This window comes from Desmodus rotundus, chromosome 9, assembly GCF_022682495.2.
Source record: "Desmodus rotundus isolate HL8 chromosome 9, HLdesRot8A.1, whole genome shotgun sequence".
Classification (NCBI taxonomy): domain Eukaryota; kingdom Metazoa; phylum Chordata; class Mammalia; order Chiroptera; family Phyllostomidae; genus Desmodus; species Desmodus rotundus.
In genome coordinates, this window is record NC_071395.1 from 107,931,100 (window position 1) to 107,947,547 (window position 16,448).

At 53.7% G+C, this 16,448-nt stretch overlaps 1 protein-coding gene across 5 annotated transcripts in view; it reads right to left on the reverse strand.

The window, feature by feature from the left end:
• ARHGAP27 (Rho GTPase activating protein 27) overlaps nt 1–16,448 on the reverse strand; it is a 31,679-nt gene that overhangs the window by 10,894 nt on the left and 4,337 nt on the right. The window contains exon 1 of one of the 5 annotated variants that reach the window (XM_053930582.2): nt 13,612–13,767. The exons of 2 other annotated variants lie outside the window; for them this stretch is intronic. In XM_053930582.2, the coding sequence (XP_053786557.1) occupies nt 13,612–13,704 (93 nt within the window). In that variant the 5' untranslated portion in view covers nt 13,705–13,767. Of the gene's footprint in view, nt 1–3,642; nt 3,793–7,612; nt 7,714–13,611; nt 13,768–16,448 lie in introns of those variants that run through there. 2 more of the 5 variants (XM_053930583.2, XM_053930581.2) reach the window with 2 other exon arrangements.

Here is a 16,448-nt window from a genome sequence, read left to right on the forward strand (position 1 = left end):
AGCCTTGCACCCTCAGTCCACCAGAGGGACAGAGAGCTACACTACCAAACCTCAGGCAGCAGAATAGCACGAGGTGATTAATACTGTTTTTTAAGATATAAAATGCTACAAGGGAAAAGAAGATTTCAAGATGGTAAACTTAGCCTAATTCCAATGCTGTGTTTTTAGAAACCCTCCAAAATGCTAACGAACCGAGGTCGTCTACGGGCGGTGTAATGATAGGGATTGCGCTTGTTTTGTTCAGTTTTTTTCTTAAAGCTTCTCTTCAGCCTCAACGTTTTGTACAATAACCTTTTTTTTTTTAAGTCACAGAAGTTTCTCTGTTGCTGTGACCCCTTCACTTAGCTGTAAACGCCTCAAGAGGGGAAGCATGTCCTGCTCCAGGTGGGCTCTCCCTGAGCCTTAGGTGGGCACCTGTGAAAATACTCATTTGTCCAACAGAGATTCGCCTGCCCTGCGCCAGGCACCAGCACGGGAATGCCACAGTGAAGAGATGGACATGAGGCCCTGGCTGGCTGGATTAGTTTGTTAGAGTGTCGTCTCGATACACCAAGGTTACAGGTTCAATCCCCAGTCAGGGCACATACATGAAACAAGCAATGAATGCATGGAAAGGGGGAACAACGGAATGACATTTCTCTCTCAACATAAATAAATAAACAAATATTTTTTAGAGAGGGGAAGAGAGAGAGAGAGAACATCAATGTGTGGTTGCCTCTCACGTGCCCCCTACTAGGGACCCAGCCAGCAACCCGGGCATGTGCCCTAGATGGAGAATGGAACCAGGGACCCTTTGTTTTGCAGGCCGGCACTCAATCCACTGAGACACACCAGGCGGGGCTAAATAAATAAATACATACATACATACATACATAAATAAATAAGTAGAAATGGACAGGAATCCCTGCCTGGCGACCTGCACATGTGTGCGAATGGCGGGGGGCAGGGAGGAAGCAGGGTGATAAGTGAAATGCACAGCATGTCCCTGACGATCGCTGCTAACAAAACACCCAAAACACTGTGGAACAGGAGGGTGTGGTGGCCTTACACAGGGGTGTAAGGCAGGTCCCAGGCATGCGGCGGGCAGGAAGAGCTGGGCACACCAGTCCAGCACTTCCTCGCTCCTCTCCCTGACCACACGAGCTCTCATGTGGCCGAGACAACCCTCAATCCCACTTCTCCTTTCTCTCCACCCAATGCCACACTCCTGCGGCATCCTGTATTCCAACCACACCAGCCCCCCGCACAAAGGCACCTTCCTACCTCTGTGCCTTTGCTCCAGCCCTGCCCTCAGCCTGGAAGTCCCTGCTGTCATTCCCTGCCTACCCAAACCCCGCTCCTCCACTGGAGCTCGGCTCATAGGCCTCACCCGGGCGAGGCCTTCTCCCTCCAGAGAGAAGTCTAACCCGAAAGGACAGAGCCAGCCCCACTTGCAACTGTGGCACCATTTGCCAGCAGGCCTATGACCTTGTTAAACACGACTGCCGTTTGACTCTTCTGAGCTTATGTCCCCAGGACTGGAAATTACTGGCAGCAAGACCAGAACTGGCAGCCACAGACAGAAGATAACACTAGGACTGCAGCCTTGTGTTCCCACACCCCAACAGCCTAGGGTCCCCACAACAGCAGCCCCCGCCCTTTTTAAATCCAATTATAATCCAGTAAAAACTCTCAGCCCCCACCCCTCAAGGCTGGTGTATCTCTGCACACCATGCCCCTCTGCTTTCTTGGAGTGAAACTTTATTCTCTACACTTTCTTCTCCTTGTGAATTCTTTTTTTAACATTTGTATTTATTTATTTTCAGTTCTCAGGCCAGGGCTCAATCCACTGTGCCACACCAGCCAGGGCCAATTTAATTATTTTTAGACAGAGGGGAAGGATGGGAGAGAGGAAGAGAAACATCAATGTGTGGTTGCTTCTGGCATGCCCCACACTGGGGACCTGGCTCACAACGCAGGCATGTGCCCTGACTGGGAATCAAACCAGTGACCCTTTGATTCATAGGCCAGCACTCGATCCACTGAGCCATGCCAGCCAGAGCTCCTTGTGAATTCTTTCACAGCCCATGTCACCGACAACCTTAACACAACCTGCTGTGACTCTGGTCTGCTGGGGCCTGATGGCATTCTGCCTTGGGGGTCAGTTCACTGTCCACCCATCTGCCTACCTTCTCTGCCCCTAAAAGGCGGGAGTTCCTTGAGAGCAAGACTCAGAATGATCTAGCTGACCCCAGTCACCCCCAGCAGGTGGTCCGATGCAGCTCCCCCGAAAGCACTTGCTGCCTGAGTACACAAGTCGTCTCGGCGCCCGACTTCAGCGACCCACAAACACACCTGACATGACAGGAGAGACTGGGGTTAACTCTGAGCAAGGGCTTCCTGGGAGTGAGGGTTCGAGTGCAGGGACGGGAGATTTCTTGGGATGACAGGACGGAGGCAGTAGAGGAAGGTGAGTGACCGGATGTGCCTCCACTGCACCTAGCTGGACCCCCTGAGGCAGTGGTCTTGCCCATCCCTGAGAGAGGAGCTGGAAGGACGCATGGGCAGTGGACTAGCCCAGGAAGGAGCCAGGCTCTTTGAAGGAGGGATTTGCTCCTGGCCAGGCTGCTGGCCTTGGCCCTGAGTCCACAAGGAGCCCCAGGCTGGTCAGGCTGATGGGAATCTCACACTAGGAACACTCCCAGCTGGTGCAGAGATTTGGGAAGCAGGAGTTCAGGCCTCCCGCCTGGCAGGCCTGCCATGAGGAAGGGAAGGTGCAGAATCACACTGTGGGACACCAGCGTGCAGATTAGAGGTTACGCGGGGGCAGGACAGGGCCCTCCTTGAAGGAGGCACTTTCTCTAGGCTGGAGCTGCCCCAGGAGGTAATGAGGGGCCTTCACTGGAGGTTAGCAAGCAGAATCCCACCCCCTGTGAGGGAACTGGACGGCAGCAACCCTGATGCCCCTTCAAATTCTAGAACTCTCTATAGAGCCCCTCGTTGCTAAGACAGAGGTACCTTTCTTTCCTGTCAGAGCCTCAGTCTCGATCAGACTGGCCCCTGGAAGCCAGGTGGGGCCAGTCCCTCACACCCTCTGGCCTTCAAGGGGGAGCTCGCCCAAGTTAGAGCAGGGCCTGCCACCCCTCACCCCCAACTCCGGGAGCCCTGACAACACCCAGATGCAGCCCATCAAGAGGGGACCGACTAGGGCACCAAGGGCTCTTGGGTCCAGACCCAGTCATGATACAGACATGGGGGTACCTAGTGGGAAAGAGGAAGTGTCCTCCCGCCTCAGGCCAGAGGACGGAGCTGAGGGGCCCGCTCTCAGCACACTCAGCCTCCCAGCCCCCAGCGCTCCTCTTTTCTTCAATTCCCACCCACAAGCAGGTGGCAGGTGCCTCTCTTCCCCTAGGCTGCTCGCTGCCCCTAGGCCTCCCTCTGCAGCCCTCCTCTGCAGCCCCTCTTGGGCAGGCCAGGCCTCAGAGCAGGAAAGAGGAACGGAGGAGGGTTCCCAAACTCCATGAGACTCCCTGCTCCGAACCCCAGCTCCCCAGCTCCTGACAGGCCAGGGGATGGAGGTCCACTGCTGGTCCCTTGACCCCATAGGCCCCCCTGCTGTCCCTACCAGAGACCAAGTTCAGCCCCGAATGCCAGAGTCCCTACCTGCCCCCGCAGGGCCCGGCTCTGCCTCTTGGTCAGCTTGGCAATTATATCCACCATCCTGTTCCCTCTGAGCTGCTGGGATGCTGTCCTGGGAAGGCTTTGGGGGTGGAGCCACGGGGCACAACCCCTGGCTGGCACAGGGCAACAGGGAAACAAGAAGTTGCTTCGAGATGGTGGGAGGCTGAGCCTCCAGCCCATTTCCTGTCAGGGCTGCGGAAGTGTTGCTGCCTGAGACAGAGGCTGCCTGTGACAGGGTGTCAGGGGGACATGGGGGGTATTGCTCAGGTCAGGGGGATTTTTACATGCCCAGGGACACCACTGGCTGCCCCACTCAGTGCTGATTACCCATGAGCTCTAAATCCCAGGCCCAAACACCGACACTGAACAGGCCCCACAGAGGATGGCGCTGGAGCCATGGTGGGGGGAGGGGAGGTTGCACAGACAGGGACAAGCATGGGGACAGTTGGGTGCTGGGGCCTGAGCTAGCGACAGGACAATCAGTGGCCATCAACTCCCTCAAGGCCCAGGGAGGGTGTGATGGGAAAGAGGAAGTTCGGGCGTCTCAAAGAGGAAGGGGTGTGGGCAGACGTGGTATCAGAAGAAACCGGTCTCTGGACCCCTCCGGCCATGTGAAGGAAAGGAAGGAGTTTGACCACATCACCATCTACCCGCCTGACCGCCCGAGTCTGCCTCCTCCGGCCTCCACTGCGCGTCCACACACACAGACAAGTGTGCCTGCGCCCCTCCCCCACTCTCCAAGGACCCAGAGAGGGGGACAGGAACCAGCACCCGAACCCTACTCTGAAAGCTTCCTCCTCGCCCCTCCTCCCTTGACCCTCCCCTGCAGGTGGGCACACAGACCCTGGTCACACACAGCACAGCGGACGCGGCATGTCCTCCGTGAGAAGCTGCAGCCCCTCCTCTGACCCCTTGGGGACCACTTTGTCTTCACTAGTCCCCTCAGGGGTGCTCCCTCCCTAGCCCTAAGTGCCAGGCAGCACCCTGATCACCCCCCTGCCAGCCTGGAGGCTCCCCAACAGGGGCGGCCCAGCTCCCAGTTTAGGCTCCGACCCCCACCTCCCACCGTAATTCCAGACTTCTCATCTCTTACTCTTCCACTTCCGCCACCTTCTCCCCTGCCGTGTCCCCCAGGCCTTTCCTTCCCCGCACCCACCTTGGGCTCGGGACAGGGGCACCCAGTAAACCGGGCACGGATTTGGGATGTGGGACACTTGGGGACCACAACCAGAGCAGGTCTGGTTCAATTCCTGGTCAGGGCACATGCTTAGGTTGTGGGGCCAGGTGCCCAGCGGGGGCACGTGAGAAGCAATCAATCAATATTTCCCTCACACATTGATGCTTCCTGCCCTCTCATTCTCCCTCCCTTCCCCTCTCTCTAAAAATAAATAAATAAAATCTTTACAAAAGGAAAAAAAATCCCCCCTACAGTCTCCTGTGCCCTGACTCCGAACCCCAGAGGCAGACTAATCCCTTCCACTGAAGCCCTCGCACACAGGACATGTCACAGTGCCCCACCCCGGGGGTCAGGGAACACACACACACACACACACACACACACACACACACACACACAGGACAGGCCAACAAGATTGAGGGAGCCAAGCCCAGGACTTGGGAACAGCTGTAAATTCCAGAGCAGCCAGAAACTCTGAGCCACCAGGGAGGGACCAGGTTCGGGGAGGGGAGAGGGCAGGGCAGGGGTGGGAACCCAGGCCTTCAGCTCCGCCCTGCAGGTGGAATTGGGAAGCAGGGGCCAGGAGTGACAGTGTGGGGGGCCTGGGACCACACGAAAGGCAGCCAGGACCCCACTGCTGCTTTTCCTCCTCAGGAAGAGGTCTGGCTTGCGTGCCCCAGGGCCTCCCAGCAAGCATGCCCTGGGCCCCACGCTACAGGGACTGGGCAAAACCCACACAGCTCTGCTTGCTCTTGGTCACCGAGGTTGGTTCCTTGGGTCTCCACTTCCCCTACCCCAGCAGGAGGAGGTAGTGACCACAGCAGCTCCCCAGTGGGGTCCTCCTCCCTCAACTACACCCTCGAGTTTGAGAGATACATGGTCAGGGAGGGGACGGAACAAACCAGCTGCACGTCACCCATCTCTCTAGCCCTCCGTCCTCACCCCTCTCTCAAAACCCTCACAGGGGTTTTCAGATGCAGCCAAACAATCCTACCAGCTCTCTGGGACCAGAGGCAAAAGAAATACCTGCAAACCCACCCCTGCGGCCTTGGGTCTAGCTCAGGGACCTGGGGAGGGGACAGGACCTCCTTGGCTGCCTCTGAGCCTGCTCTGCGCCATCCGGGCTGGGCCAGGATGAGGGAGAGTGAGAAGGGGTTGCGATCTTTGCCTCCGGGAGCTCCCAAGGGCACAGAACTGCTCGGGTGCCTGTCCCTCCCCTGAGCAGAGTCCAGGCCTCACTGGGTGTCCACCCCAGCTCTAGCGACACGTCCACCTACGTGCAGAGGGAGGCCGGAGGTCACCTGCAGGACCTGGGTCCTCAAGCCTCAGAATACTAGGAGAGCCACACAAGCCTGAGAGCCTGACGTCCCCGTCTGGGCTGGGGCCTGGGCAGCGCGCGTTGTGTGAAGGCCCAGGTGGCTCAGGGCGATCTTATCCCAGGCGGAGCATGAGATTCCAACACAAAGGCCTGTGGTGAGCCTTTTCTCTTGGGTGAGGGCAGAAGCTTTATTCAATTAAAAGGGAAAAAGAGTGGAGCAGGAGTCCAGAGACCTGGCTTCCAGCGTACACTGCCTCAGCCTTTCCCTGGACGACCTCTTGAAGCTCTGGGCCTCGGTTTCTTTATCCACGCAATGGGCTGTCATTCTCTCCTCCCTCACAGGGCCGGTCTCTGTGAAAGAGCCGAGCTAGCAGGCGCCTGAGTTCCCACACCCACCAGGACAAGTGGAAGGGGCCGGCTGGCTGCACTTCTGCTTTCCTGGCTTTGGGCTTTGGCGCCCTTGATTGTGCCGCTGCCTTTCGGTGACTTCATGGGGCTGCCTGCTTGGCCTGCTCCTCCAGGGTGGGTGGACCCTGGGGTGGAGCCCATCAAGGCTCAGTGCTCTGAGTAAGGCAGGCCGACACCCGGAGCCTCTTGCTGCTGGGCCAGGAGGAGTCAGAAATGGTCCATCAAGGAAGCCGCCTGCCAGCAAAGGCCGTGGTTCTGAGCCAGCCTCAGGGGGTGGGAGGATGTGATGGTGGTGGTCACCTTCTGCCCACTCCCTCAAACATATCTGCACCCACACCCCCCGCTGTGTCCTCTCCCTCCCCTAATGGAGGGTCCCTGGGAAACCTCATTGCCTCTCACTTGCTCAGAAGCTGCCTCACCTCCAATTTGTCCCTTTGGCATTTCGACAAATGCAAGGTCTCTCCGTCTTGAGAGAGAAAGTGGCCCCAGCACCCAGCTTTCCCTTCCTCCTTTCCAAACCTGACTTCTTGAAGGAGTGTGTGTGCTCCGCCGTCTCGCTGCCCACTCGCTCAAACCCCCAGCCCGCTGCTCTGGTCTGCCACAACTTCCTTGAGGACAAATTTGGTCCTCGTGCTTACAATCCTCTCTCTCCTACACAGCCGCAGACATGGCCCCTTGGTCAGCTTTCTCTTCCTCTGTCTGCTGCTTCTCCGCTCTCCGGGCCCGTGTTCCTCCTCTGCCCACCTCCTGGATGCTTTGGTGTCTCATCTTTGCTTCTCACTCCTCTGCCCTGGGAACACTCAATCGACCTCACTAGATCAACGACTCAGAACCTCACCTCCAGGTTCAGAAATCCAACTGCCCACCCGGACGTCACTGGAAAGCTGCCCATCTTAGACTGAGTTTGTTCACCCACCCCCCTTTTCCCCATCCCGGCATCCGCTCTGTGGTTCAATCAGAGGCCTAGAGTCATCCTTGACTCCTGCTTCCCTTGGATCATCTGCCCCTGAGCCCTGGTGACACGACCTGCCCAAGTCTCTCTGACATACCTGTCCCCAGGTAACAAGGGTTAGAGGAACATGGGCACATTGCCACGAGGAAGCAAACATTCCAATCTAAAATAGCCATTCTGCAGCGGGCTGGCCGGGTCTCTTTCACAGGTTGCTGTCGGAGCAGAAGGAAAGGGAGGGGTTGTCAAGGGAGATTTAAGAGGCAAACAAATGTATTGTGTGATCCTTCCCTGGACTCTGGCTCAAACAAACCAGCAGAGAGGGACTTGTTTTAGGACAAGCGAGGAAATCTGACTATGGCCTGAATCTTAGAAAGGAGTTAATGTTAACTTTGTTAGATGTAATAACGGTATTGTGGCTGTAGAGAAAAATGTCATTTTTAAGAAATGCATGCTGCCCTAGCTGGTGTGGCTGAGTGGATTGAGCGCGGGCTGTGAACCCAGGTGACGCCGGTTCAATTCCCAGTCAGCGCACATGCCTGGGTTGCGGGCCGGGTCCCCAGTAGGGGGTGAGGCAACCAACCCACATTTCTCTCACACATCAATGTTTCTCTCCCTCTCTTTCACCCTCTCTCCCCCTCTCTCTGAAAATAAATAAAATCTTAAAAAGAAAAAAAAATGCATGCTGAAGCTTTTAGGAATGAAATATGACGAAGTCTGGAATTTATTATTTCTTAGGGAAAAAGAACAAACATGGTAATAGTAATTGTTAAATATAAATAATAGGTATAGTTATATTCATTTTAATATTCTTCTTGCTCTTTGGTATGTTTGAAAATTTTCATAATAAAAAAGTAAGAGAAAAAACCCTGAAACTTTTTTTTTTTTTTTTGCAATTATTCCACACCCTCGGTGTTACTACTCTATGAGGCATTCATTATTTCTTTCTGGAGACAGACTGGCCCTTCCAGTCCGCCCCTACCCCCCATCTGCCACAGACAAAGTACTTTCTCTCCCTTTCACATACGGGGCCAGGGGTTCCAGGAATATAGCAGCTTAAATATGTCCTGTTTCTCCTTTCCTCCTAACTGCTTTGTTTTATTGCCCGAGTCAAGCAGGGGCTGGGACAGTGTGGTGGGCAGACCTGGCTGGCAGAGGTCAGAGCGTCTGAGACTTGGAAGACTCCTGGGCAGACCAGTCTACCATGGGACTTTAGGGGAAAGGCAAGGTAACCCTCGTACCAGACCCCCTTCCCCTAGGAACAGATGGGGAGCCAAGCAGGTGGGCTAAACACTCTCTAACCTTCAGGCTGGGGAACACCGAGGGGGCGGACACAGGCAGAATCCCTGCTCAGACTGCAGGGGCCCTGAGCCTGACAGACCCATCAGTGGGGGCCATCACCCCTTCTCTGCTCCAGGGCCCCTCGCCAAGTGGGAATTCTAACAACTCAACCCCAGTCACATGAGCAGACACATGCAAAGTCCGCTTCTCCTGTACCCCAGGGGCTGGAGGGGGAGACAAGCAGAACCACCAAACCGGCCACTGCTGTCAGACCCCGATAAGGCTGGGGCCCGGGACACACTGGAGATGCCATCACTGATCACCGTGGAAACAGGAACTTGTCAATAAGAGCTTCGGGACAACTGGGTGGCCGTCCAGAAAAAAGTCATTAAGGGGGGGTCTACATCTCACTCAGCCCACTCAGCTCTACCCCACCCCACCAAAGGATCAAAGAGTTAGATTTAAAAAGTGAAGCCATAAAAATACTCAAAGAAGGAAACACAAGGAAAATTCTATATTAAAAAAAAGGCCTTTTTAACCATGGCTCAAATCTAAAAGCCATGAAATAAGTGGTTTACACATTCCATTATATAAATTATTTTAAGAAAACGAGTGTGGCTAAAAAATACTGTTGGCAAAGTCAAAAGACAAATTCGGCGGGGGGGGTTACACTCTCGTCATAAACAAAGCGGTAGTTCCCCTAGCAAGACACACTTCCTAAAAAAATCGGTAAGGAAAAGACTGATAACTCAATAGAAAAATAGGCAAAGGATATGAGCAGACCATTTGCAGAGAAAGTCCTTAAATATACGAAATGCACATGCGAGCTACCTTAAGACAATGCATTTTACAGCACCGTTGACAACAGCCAAAGACTGGCCACAAAGCAAGCGTTCCGCAGCCGCGGACCCGCTACGGGAACTGTGGGGCATCCCGACAAATGTAGGACCAGGCCCACTGCCTACTGCCTTTGTGCAAGGCAGACGGAAAACCGAGTAACCAAATATATATTCACACTGGTTTGTATGTGTATAAAGAAAAACTGGAAGAATAGAGAAAGAATCAGCAAAGCAGTGACTCTGCAGCTGATGGAGAACAGGGCAGGGAAGCAGGGGGAGTGTGCGAGAATTTTTGCTACATATTTTAAGATATCGCTTTGATTTTTAAAAACCGCGTTCAGTATATAGTTTGACAAAATTTGAGACTACTAGCAGAGAGAGGATGGAAAATACAATTCCAACTTGAACAAAAATAAGAACTTGTAAGAAGATTCAAGCGAAGTGCCAAAGTCGGGGGGAAAGGACTACCGTATTTTGCCGTGTACACTAAGCACTTTTTTGCCCAAATTTCTGAGGGAAGAGTAAGGGTGCACATTATACATCGGTAGTACTAATTCCATATCTACATAAGTGTTTTTAATTCTTCTATTTATGCTTATGCATTAAAAGTGTAACTCTAGTGTATGCAATATAATACCCTGGAATATAATAATCCATTTTGTTTTTAAGTATAAGTAAATAAAAAATTGAATTAAAAAATTAAAATGAAAAATTTTCTTCCTGAAAGTTTGAGCCAAAAATTTGGGTGCGCATTATACATGGCAAAATACAGTATTTTAGAACTTAAAACATATCACATACTACGAATTGAAGGAAAAGCTGGGTACTCTTGAGACTCAAATCTGTGCCCTAGAAGATCAAGCAGAGGAAATATCTTAGGCCTCGGGGCAAAAGTACATAGAGAAAAAAATAAAGAGGGAAAAGATAAGAAACTGGGAGGATCTAGTCAGGAGAATGAACATGCAAATAAAAAAAAAAAAGGAAAGAAAAAATAATCAGCCCTGGCTGGTGTGGCTCAGTGGATTGAACATCTGCCTGCTAACCGAAAGGTCACTGGTTCGATTCCCAGTCAGGGCACATGCCTGGCTCACAAGCCAGGTCCCCCACTGGGGGCGTGCAAGAAGCAGCCAGTCCACATCGGTATTTCTCTCCCTCTCCTTCCTTTACCTTCACTCTAAAAACAAACAAACAAACAAATAAAAACAATAATCATGCACCAAAGAGATTTCTCTAAACTGAAAGAAGACCCGAGTCTATAGGCTGACAGGTTTTGTGACTTTCAGACGGGAGTGCTGAGAAAAGAATCCCTCTCTCTGCCCGTCCTACAGAATCTGCTCACTTAGGATCCCCAGGGAAAAGCAGAAGCCCCGAAGGAAATGGAAAGTGTAGCAGGACAACAGACTAACAGGGGCAGAAACAGAGAAGCAATGGCAACCCCACTGAAGGAAAAACGAGAACTACAAATCACGTACAGCCTATCAGGTGCTAAATTAAATGTGAACAGATTGAAATAGACCCTGTATATAAAAAATACACTTTAAAAGAAGTGATAATGGTCAAAAATAAAAGGATATTGAGAGATACCAGAAATGAAAAAGACAAAAAAGAGAAAGAAAGAAAAGAAAAAGTCAGAGTGGCCACCACATTAATAACAGAAAGATTGAATTTCAAGTTAGCAACACAAGGCACAATTTGGGATGACAGAACAGTCAAAATCTGTATGGTCCCAACAACGTCGTGGTTAAATATAAGAAACAAAAGCTATTAAAAGCACAAGAAAAACATTACAGAGAAAATTTGAGTGGGAGATTGAATGAACATCTATCAGAACAGAACAAGGACGAGAAAAATAAGTACACAAAGGAAATGCAAGTTTGAATAATATAATCAATAAACTACATTTGATCCATATAGAAACTTAACTAGAAAATAAAAACTTTTTTTCATGTGTATGAAAAGCTTAGAAAAATGGTTAATCTGGTCACAAAGAAATCTATAAATATAAAAGGGGAGATTTCCTAAATCTAAAACAAAACCCCGAGGGCTTTCCTAGTAAAATATGACATGGCGAAAACTAGTGGGAGAGCTAGTGGAAGACTTGAAAACATTGATTACTGTGGATGAGAAAAAAATGCCTGCTGTTGAAAAAGCACCAGGTCCAGCGGGGTTCACAGAGGGGGCTGGACTCACCTCTGACGTCACCGTCCTGGCCAGGAGGCAATCCCTTTGGCTAGTGAGGTCCTGGGGGGTGTGCTCCTCCCAAATACCCACTTCACACACATGCAATACTTTGTAGACGCGAAACCCACCCCAGATCATAACTATTGGTTTGCTTGCCAGTATCTCCTCCTGGACGGTGAGCTACCCGAGGGCGGGGGCCATGCCTTATTCTTTGTGGCCTCCCAGTGCCCAGTACAGCGCCTGCCATTTCCTCAATCAGTGACAACAGTGAGTGAAAAATTACGGCATAATTGTCGGCCCGCCATGTCCTTGTATCTGTAAAACTCCCCGCACATAGGAAAGCAGGACAGAAAAAAAAAATGCTAACAGTCATTAGACTGAAATTTCCCCCCATTAGCCAAATATTTGTAATGGGATTCAACTATCTTTACAGAGGGAATAGCAATTTACAAATTCAGTCAAGGTGAGGAGCCCTCCACAGGTGCAGAGGAAGAAGGGTGACAGCTGGGAGCGCCTCCTGGGCTGAAGTCCCCGGACAGACACGGAGCGCTAGACAGGGACCCCTGCCCCGCTGTCCTGCATGCCTCCCGGTGGCCCAGCACCCACAGGATCCCAGAGCCTGGCCTGAACAGAAGCAGCCCGCAGGCCTCACTGTGAGGCCTCAGCAGCCGCTCTGGAAATCCCCTCAACCCCACAGTCCTTTCTCAATTTGGAAACAGTCTCCAAATTTTAGCAAGATGTCCCTGGGACCCAGTCTTGGTGGCCCCATTTCCCTCTACACCAACCAACATCAACTGTCCCCTTGTTCCCCAGACTTCAGTGTGGGACCCTGACCACATCTGACCACCAGCTACCCCAGGCGTGATGATGGCCTCCTCCAGGCCCAGGATCGGCTGACCAGCCATCGGGGCTAACATTCAGTGCCCGCTGCCCGGCTCCTCCCAGTGTTGGTCCCAGATCCAGGAAGGGCAGAGGAGAGAGACCTAGGCTGGGGCCAGCTGCCGGGGCTCGGGAAGGAAGTGGGCAGGCAGGTAGACTTGGACTGGGCCCGGTCTCAGAAGGCCCAGGAGCTGAAGAAGGTGAGACTGAGAAGGTGAAATGAAGCCCAGGGGTGGGGGAGACCGCCCAGAGGACAAGGGGCTGCCCTCAGCCTGCAGGATGAGAGGTTGTTCTTTTTTGCTTTGTGAGCTGTGGGTGGGGAGGGCTCTTCGTGGCCAGGAATACGGGGTGAGGATGGGAGGGGCTACCCAACAACCTGCTCTTTCAGGAGCCAGGACACAGGCTGGGCGGTGGGGACCTGGGTCAGCCTGGGGCTGCAAGTGAGTCACAGGGGGGAAAGGGTCAGGCCAAGTGTGAGCAAACCAGTTGGGCTGCCCCAGGTCAGGTGCCCTGGAGGTGGACTGCCCTGGGTGGAGAGAGTCATTGAGAGGAGGGAGTACAGACAAGGGGACTCACTGGACCCTCCACTTGGGCTCAGCTCCCTGCTCTCGCTAGCCCCCCTTCCTTAAACGAAGGCTGCCTGGCTGCCCCCAAAGGGGGATCCAGGTGGATCTGTCCAAGGCCAGCCAGTTCTTTTGTTTCAAGGGCTGCCTGGGCTGCGCAGGGAGTTTGCTCCAGGTAGGGGATGCTAGGCCTGGGACCCAGAGGGGAGGGCAGGGTGGCTCCCAGGAAGTCACTGGGTAGGTTTTAGCCTGGGGCAGGGAAAGACCTGTGAGAGCCAGGGAGGGAGGGGAGAGAGTGGGGAAACTGCCCTCTCCCCCAGGGTCCCAACTCCATTGGAAGGTGAAGGGTCACTTACAGTTCCTGGCAGAGGAGGGAGAAGCCAGGGCCCTGGGGCTCCTTCCAGTCCAGGCTGCCTACTCAGGTGAGGTGCCTCCCAGGCTGCTTGCATAAGAAGCCTGGGAGGCCCGGGCTGTAACTCTTTCCTCCCTGTGGCCAATGCACAGGCAGCAGGGACGGGCTACAGGCCAGATGGTAGGCCTGGGCGGGGATGGTGACCTCACCCTGAAATGCCCCAGTCAGGAGGGCCCCTTGGCCAGGGGTGGGCCCCAAGCCACAGAGGAGGAGTCTCAGGCCCCTTCCTCCCCAGGTTTCCCTGAGCTCCTGGAGCACTTCCTTGAAGGGGAGCTGGGGTGGGGGAGGGGTAGCATGCTCAGGCTTACCCCCCCCTGTCCTCTGTCTCTCCCTCTTCAGAAGCAGGGGCTTCTGCCCTCTCCTGGGACCTCTCACTCTCCTCCAACCCCCTCAGGTACAGAAAGCAAGGTGAGGATTTAGAATGCATGCCCCTTTCCCTGCAGCCCATGCCCACAACAGGGCTGGGCACGGACGCACAGAACATTCAGAAGAAGGAACACCTCTTTGCCCACGGCTTGTACTGTCCTTACTGAGGGGAACAGGGTGGCCAGTCCTGAAAGCCACCAGCTGAGACTGAGCCTGAGACAGAGCCAGAGTAGGGTGTGGGGTCGGGAGGGCTGAAACTGACCTGAGTGCTGCCGCCTCCTGGCTGTGCGGCTTCCAGCCAGTCACTGAACCTCTCTGAACTTCCATTTGTACTGGGGCAAATGAGGGTACCTGTGCCTGCCTTCTGAGCTGCTGGGCGGAGGAGCCTTTGAGGGAGGGCCCACAGGACCATGTGGTATCTCACCTTGCTTTGTGTCCCTAGTGTCCAGCACAGTGACGGGCACACACCAGGTGTTCGTCATGTGCTGAGACTGTCAGATGCTGTCTAGTGCAGTGGCTCCTCTCTTCTAGTGGCTGGGGAGCGGATCCCTGCCTCTGACAACTGTCCACCCTCCACACCACCCTTGTTCCTTGTCCAGTGGTCCATCGACTGGATGCTGACCCCACTCTCTCCAATGTGTCACCTGCTCTTCACACCCTTGTTCCCCCTCCCCCTCTGCTTGGGGCCCCTGCCTCACTCATCTCTCCCAGGACCCATGTCATCCACTACCTCCCCACCACCCTCAGCCACCCCCTCCCAGCTCCTGCCCATTCACTTAGGTTCAGAGGAGTCTCCACCCCTGACCTCCACCTGCCTGAGGCCACCAGCGTCTCTCCTCTCCCTGCCAGGCTTCTGAGAGTTGTCTACACTCTCAGTCCACATCCTCACCTTCATTCCTCAGCCTCTCCGCCTCCAGCAACTCCCTCGACCAGTTCCTGATAAGGAGGCCACTAACTTCTGGTGGCCTCTTCCGATAAATGTTTAATGGCTTTTATCTAACTTCCCCTTTCTTCTGGCTCAGCTTCTGGGCCAGCACTGTCCTGGTTTTCCTCCTGGTTCCTTGACGGTTTCTTCCTCTCAGGCTCCTCCCTCCTCCCTTTGTCACCCAAAGTGGTGGTCCCAGGGCTGTCTCAGGCACCCCTGTTCCCATGTCCACACCCTTGGCTTCAACATCACATACTGAATACCTTCTCCCAGGCAACAGGCCCAGCTGCCCAGCTCAGCAGAGCCAAAGTGGTCAGTTCAGCCTCAACGCCCACTCCTCTCCTGCCTATCATCCCCCCACACCCCCTGCAGAGTGTCAAACGGGAGACTGGGGCTCATCTTGATTTCCCTCACACCCTCCTCAGCCCGTGAGCTACCAGGTCCTGCTGAGTCTACCTCCTAAATCTCCCGTCATCACAGAGCACCCAGGAGGCCACAAAGGTGCTCCTCCATTCTCAAAGCCCCTGCAACACGGGTCTTTTCTCCACCCCTCTCCCTGTCCTGCTGAGAGCCTTCCAAGGGCTTCAGGATAAAGCCCAAACTCCTGGTGAGAGCCCATGAGGCCCTGCCTGGCCAGCCACTCCCCATTCCCCATCCGAGCCTCCATTCCTGACCCCAGCTGCACAGGCTGGGGTGGGCTTGCAAGGCCCCCCCCAAAGGTGCCACATCTCAAACCTCCACCTCTGCCAATGTACTTGAGTGTTGCTGGATCACAGATGGCCTGTGCCATGCTGGACTGAGGCATCTGTCCCCTCCTGACATCCTCCCGTCCTAGATGGTGGGCCCCCCAGGGCCGGGGCTACGCCTCAGTCACCTTTAGATCTGAAGGCTCAGCTGGTGTTTGGCAGGTGTGTTCAGTCAATTCACGCTTAGAGAACAAGTGAATGAAGGGAAGGGTAGAACCTGCTTCTCCTGTCACCTCCAAGGAGAAAACGGGCAGGCTTGCCCTGACCGGTTTGGCTCAGTTGGATGGGCATCATCCCGCAAAGCAAAAGGTCACCGGTTGATTCCTGGTCAGGGCACATGCCTGGGTTGCAGGTGTGGGCCCCAGTTGGGGAGCAGATGCAAAGCAATTGAACGAGAGGAAACGTATCGACATTTCTCTCCCTCTCCTTCTCCCTCCCTTCCCCTCTCTCTAAAAGTAAGTAAATAAGTAAGTAAATAAATAAATATCTCAGAAAGAAGAAAATAGGCAGGCTCACCTTTCAGGAAATCCCTTCTTTAAATGCTACCTTGAACAGCTAAGAGCAGAGTGGAATTTCCTTCCCAGGGGAAAAACAAACTCCCCACCCCTGGACTTTGTTGGGGATGGGGTGTGTGGTCACAGGGAGTGTGATTTACACCCACCACACTAGGAGGAAACAGAACCAGAGATGCTATGCAACTTGCTGAGGTCACACAGTGAATTAGGGCCAGAAGTGGGACCAGGC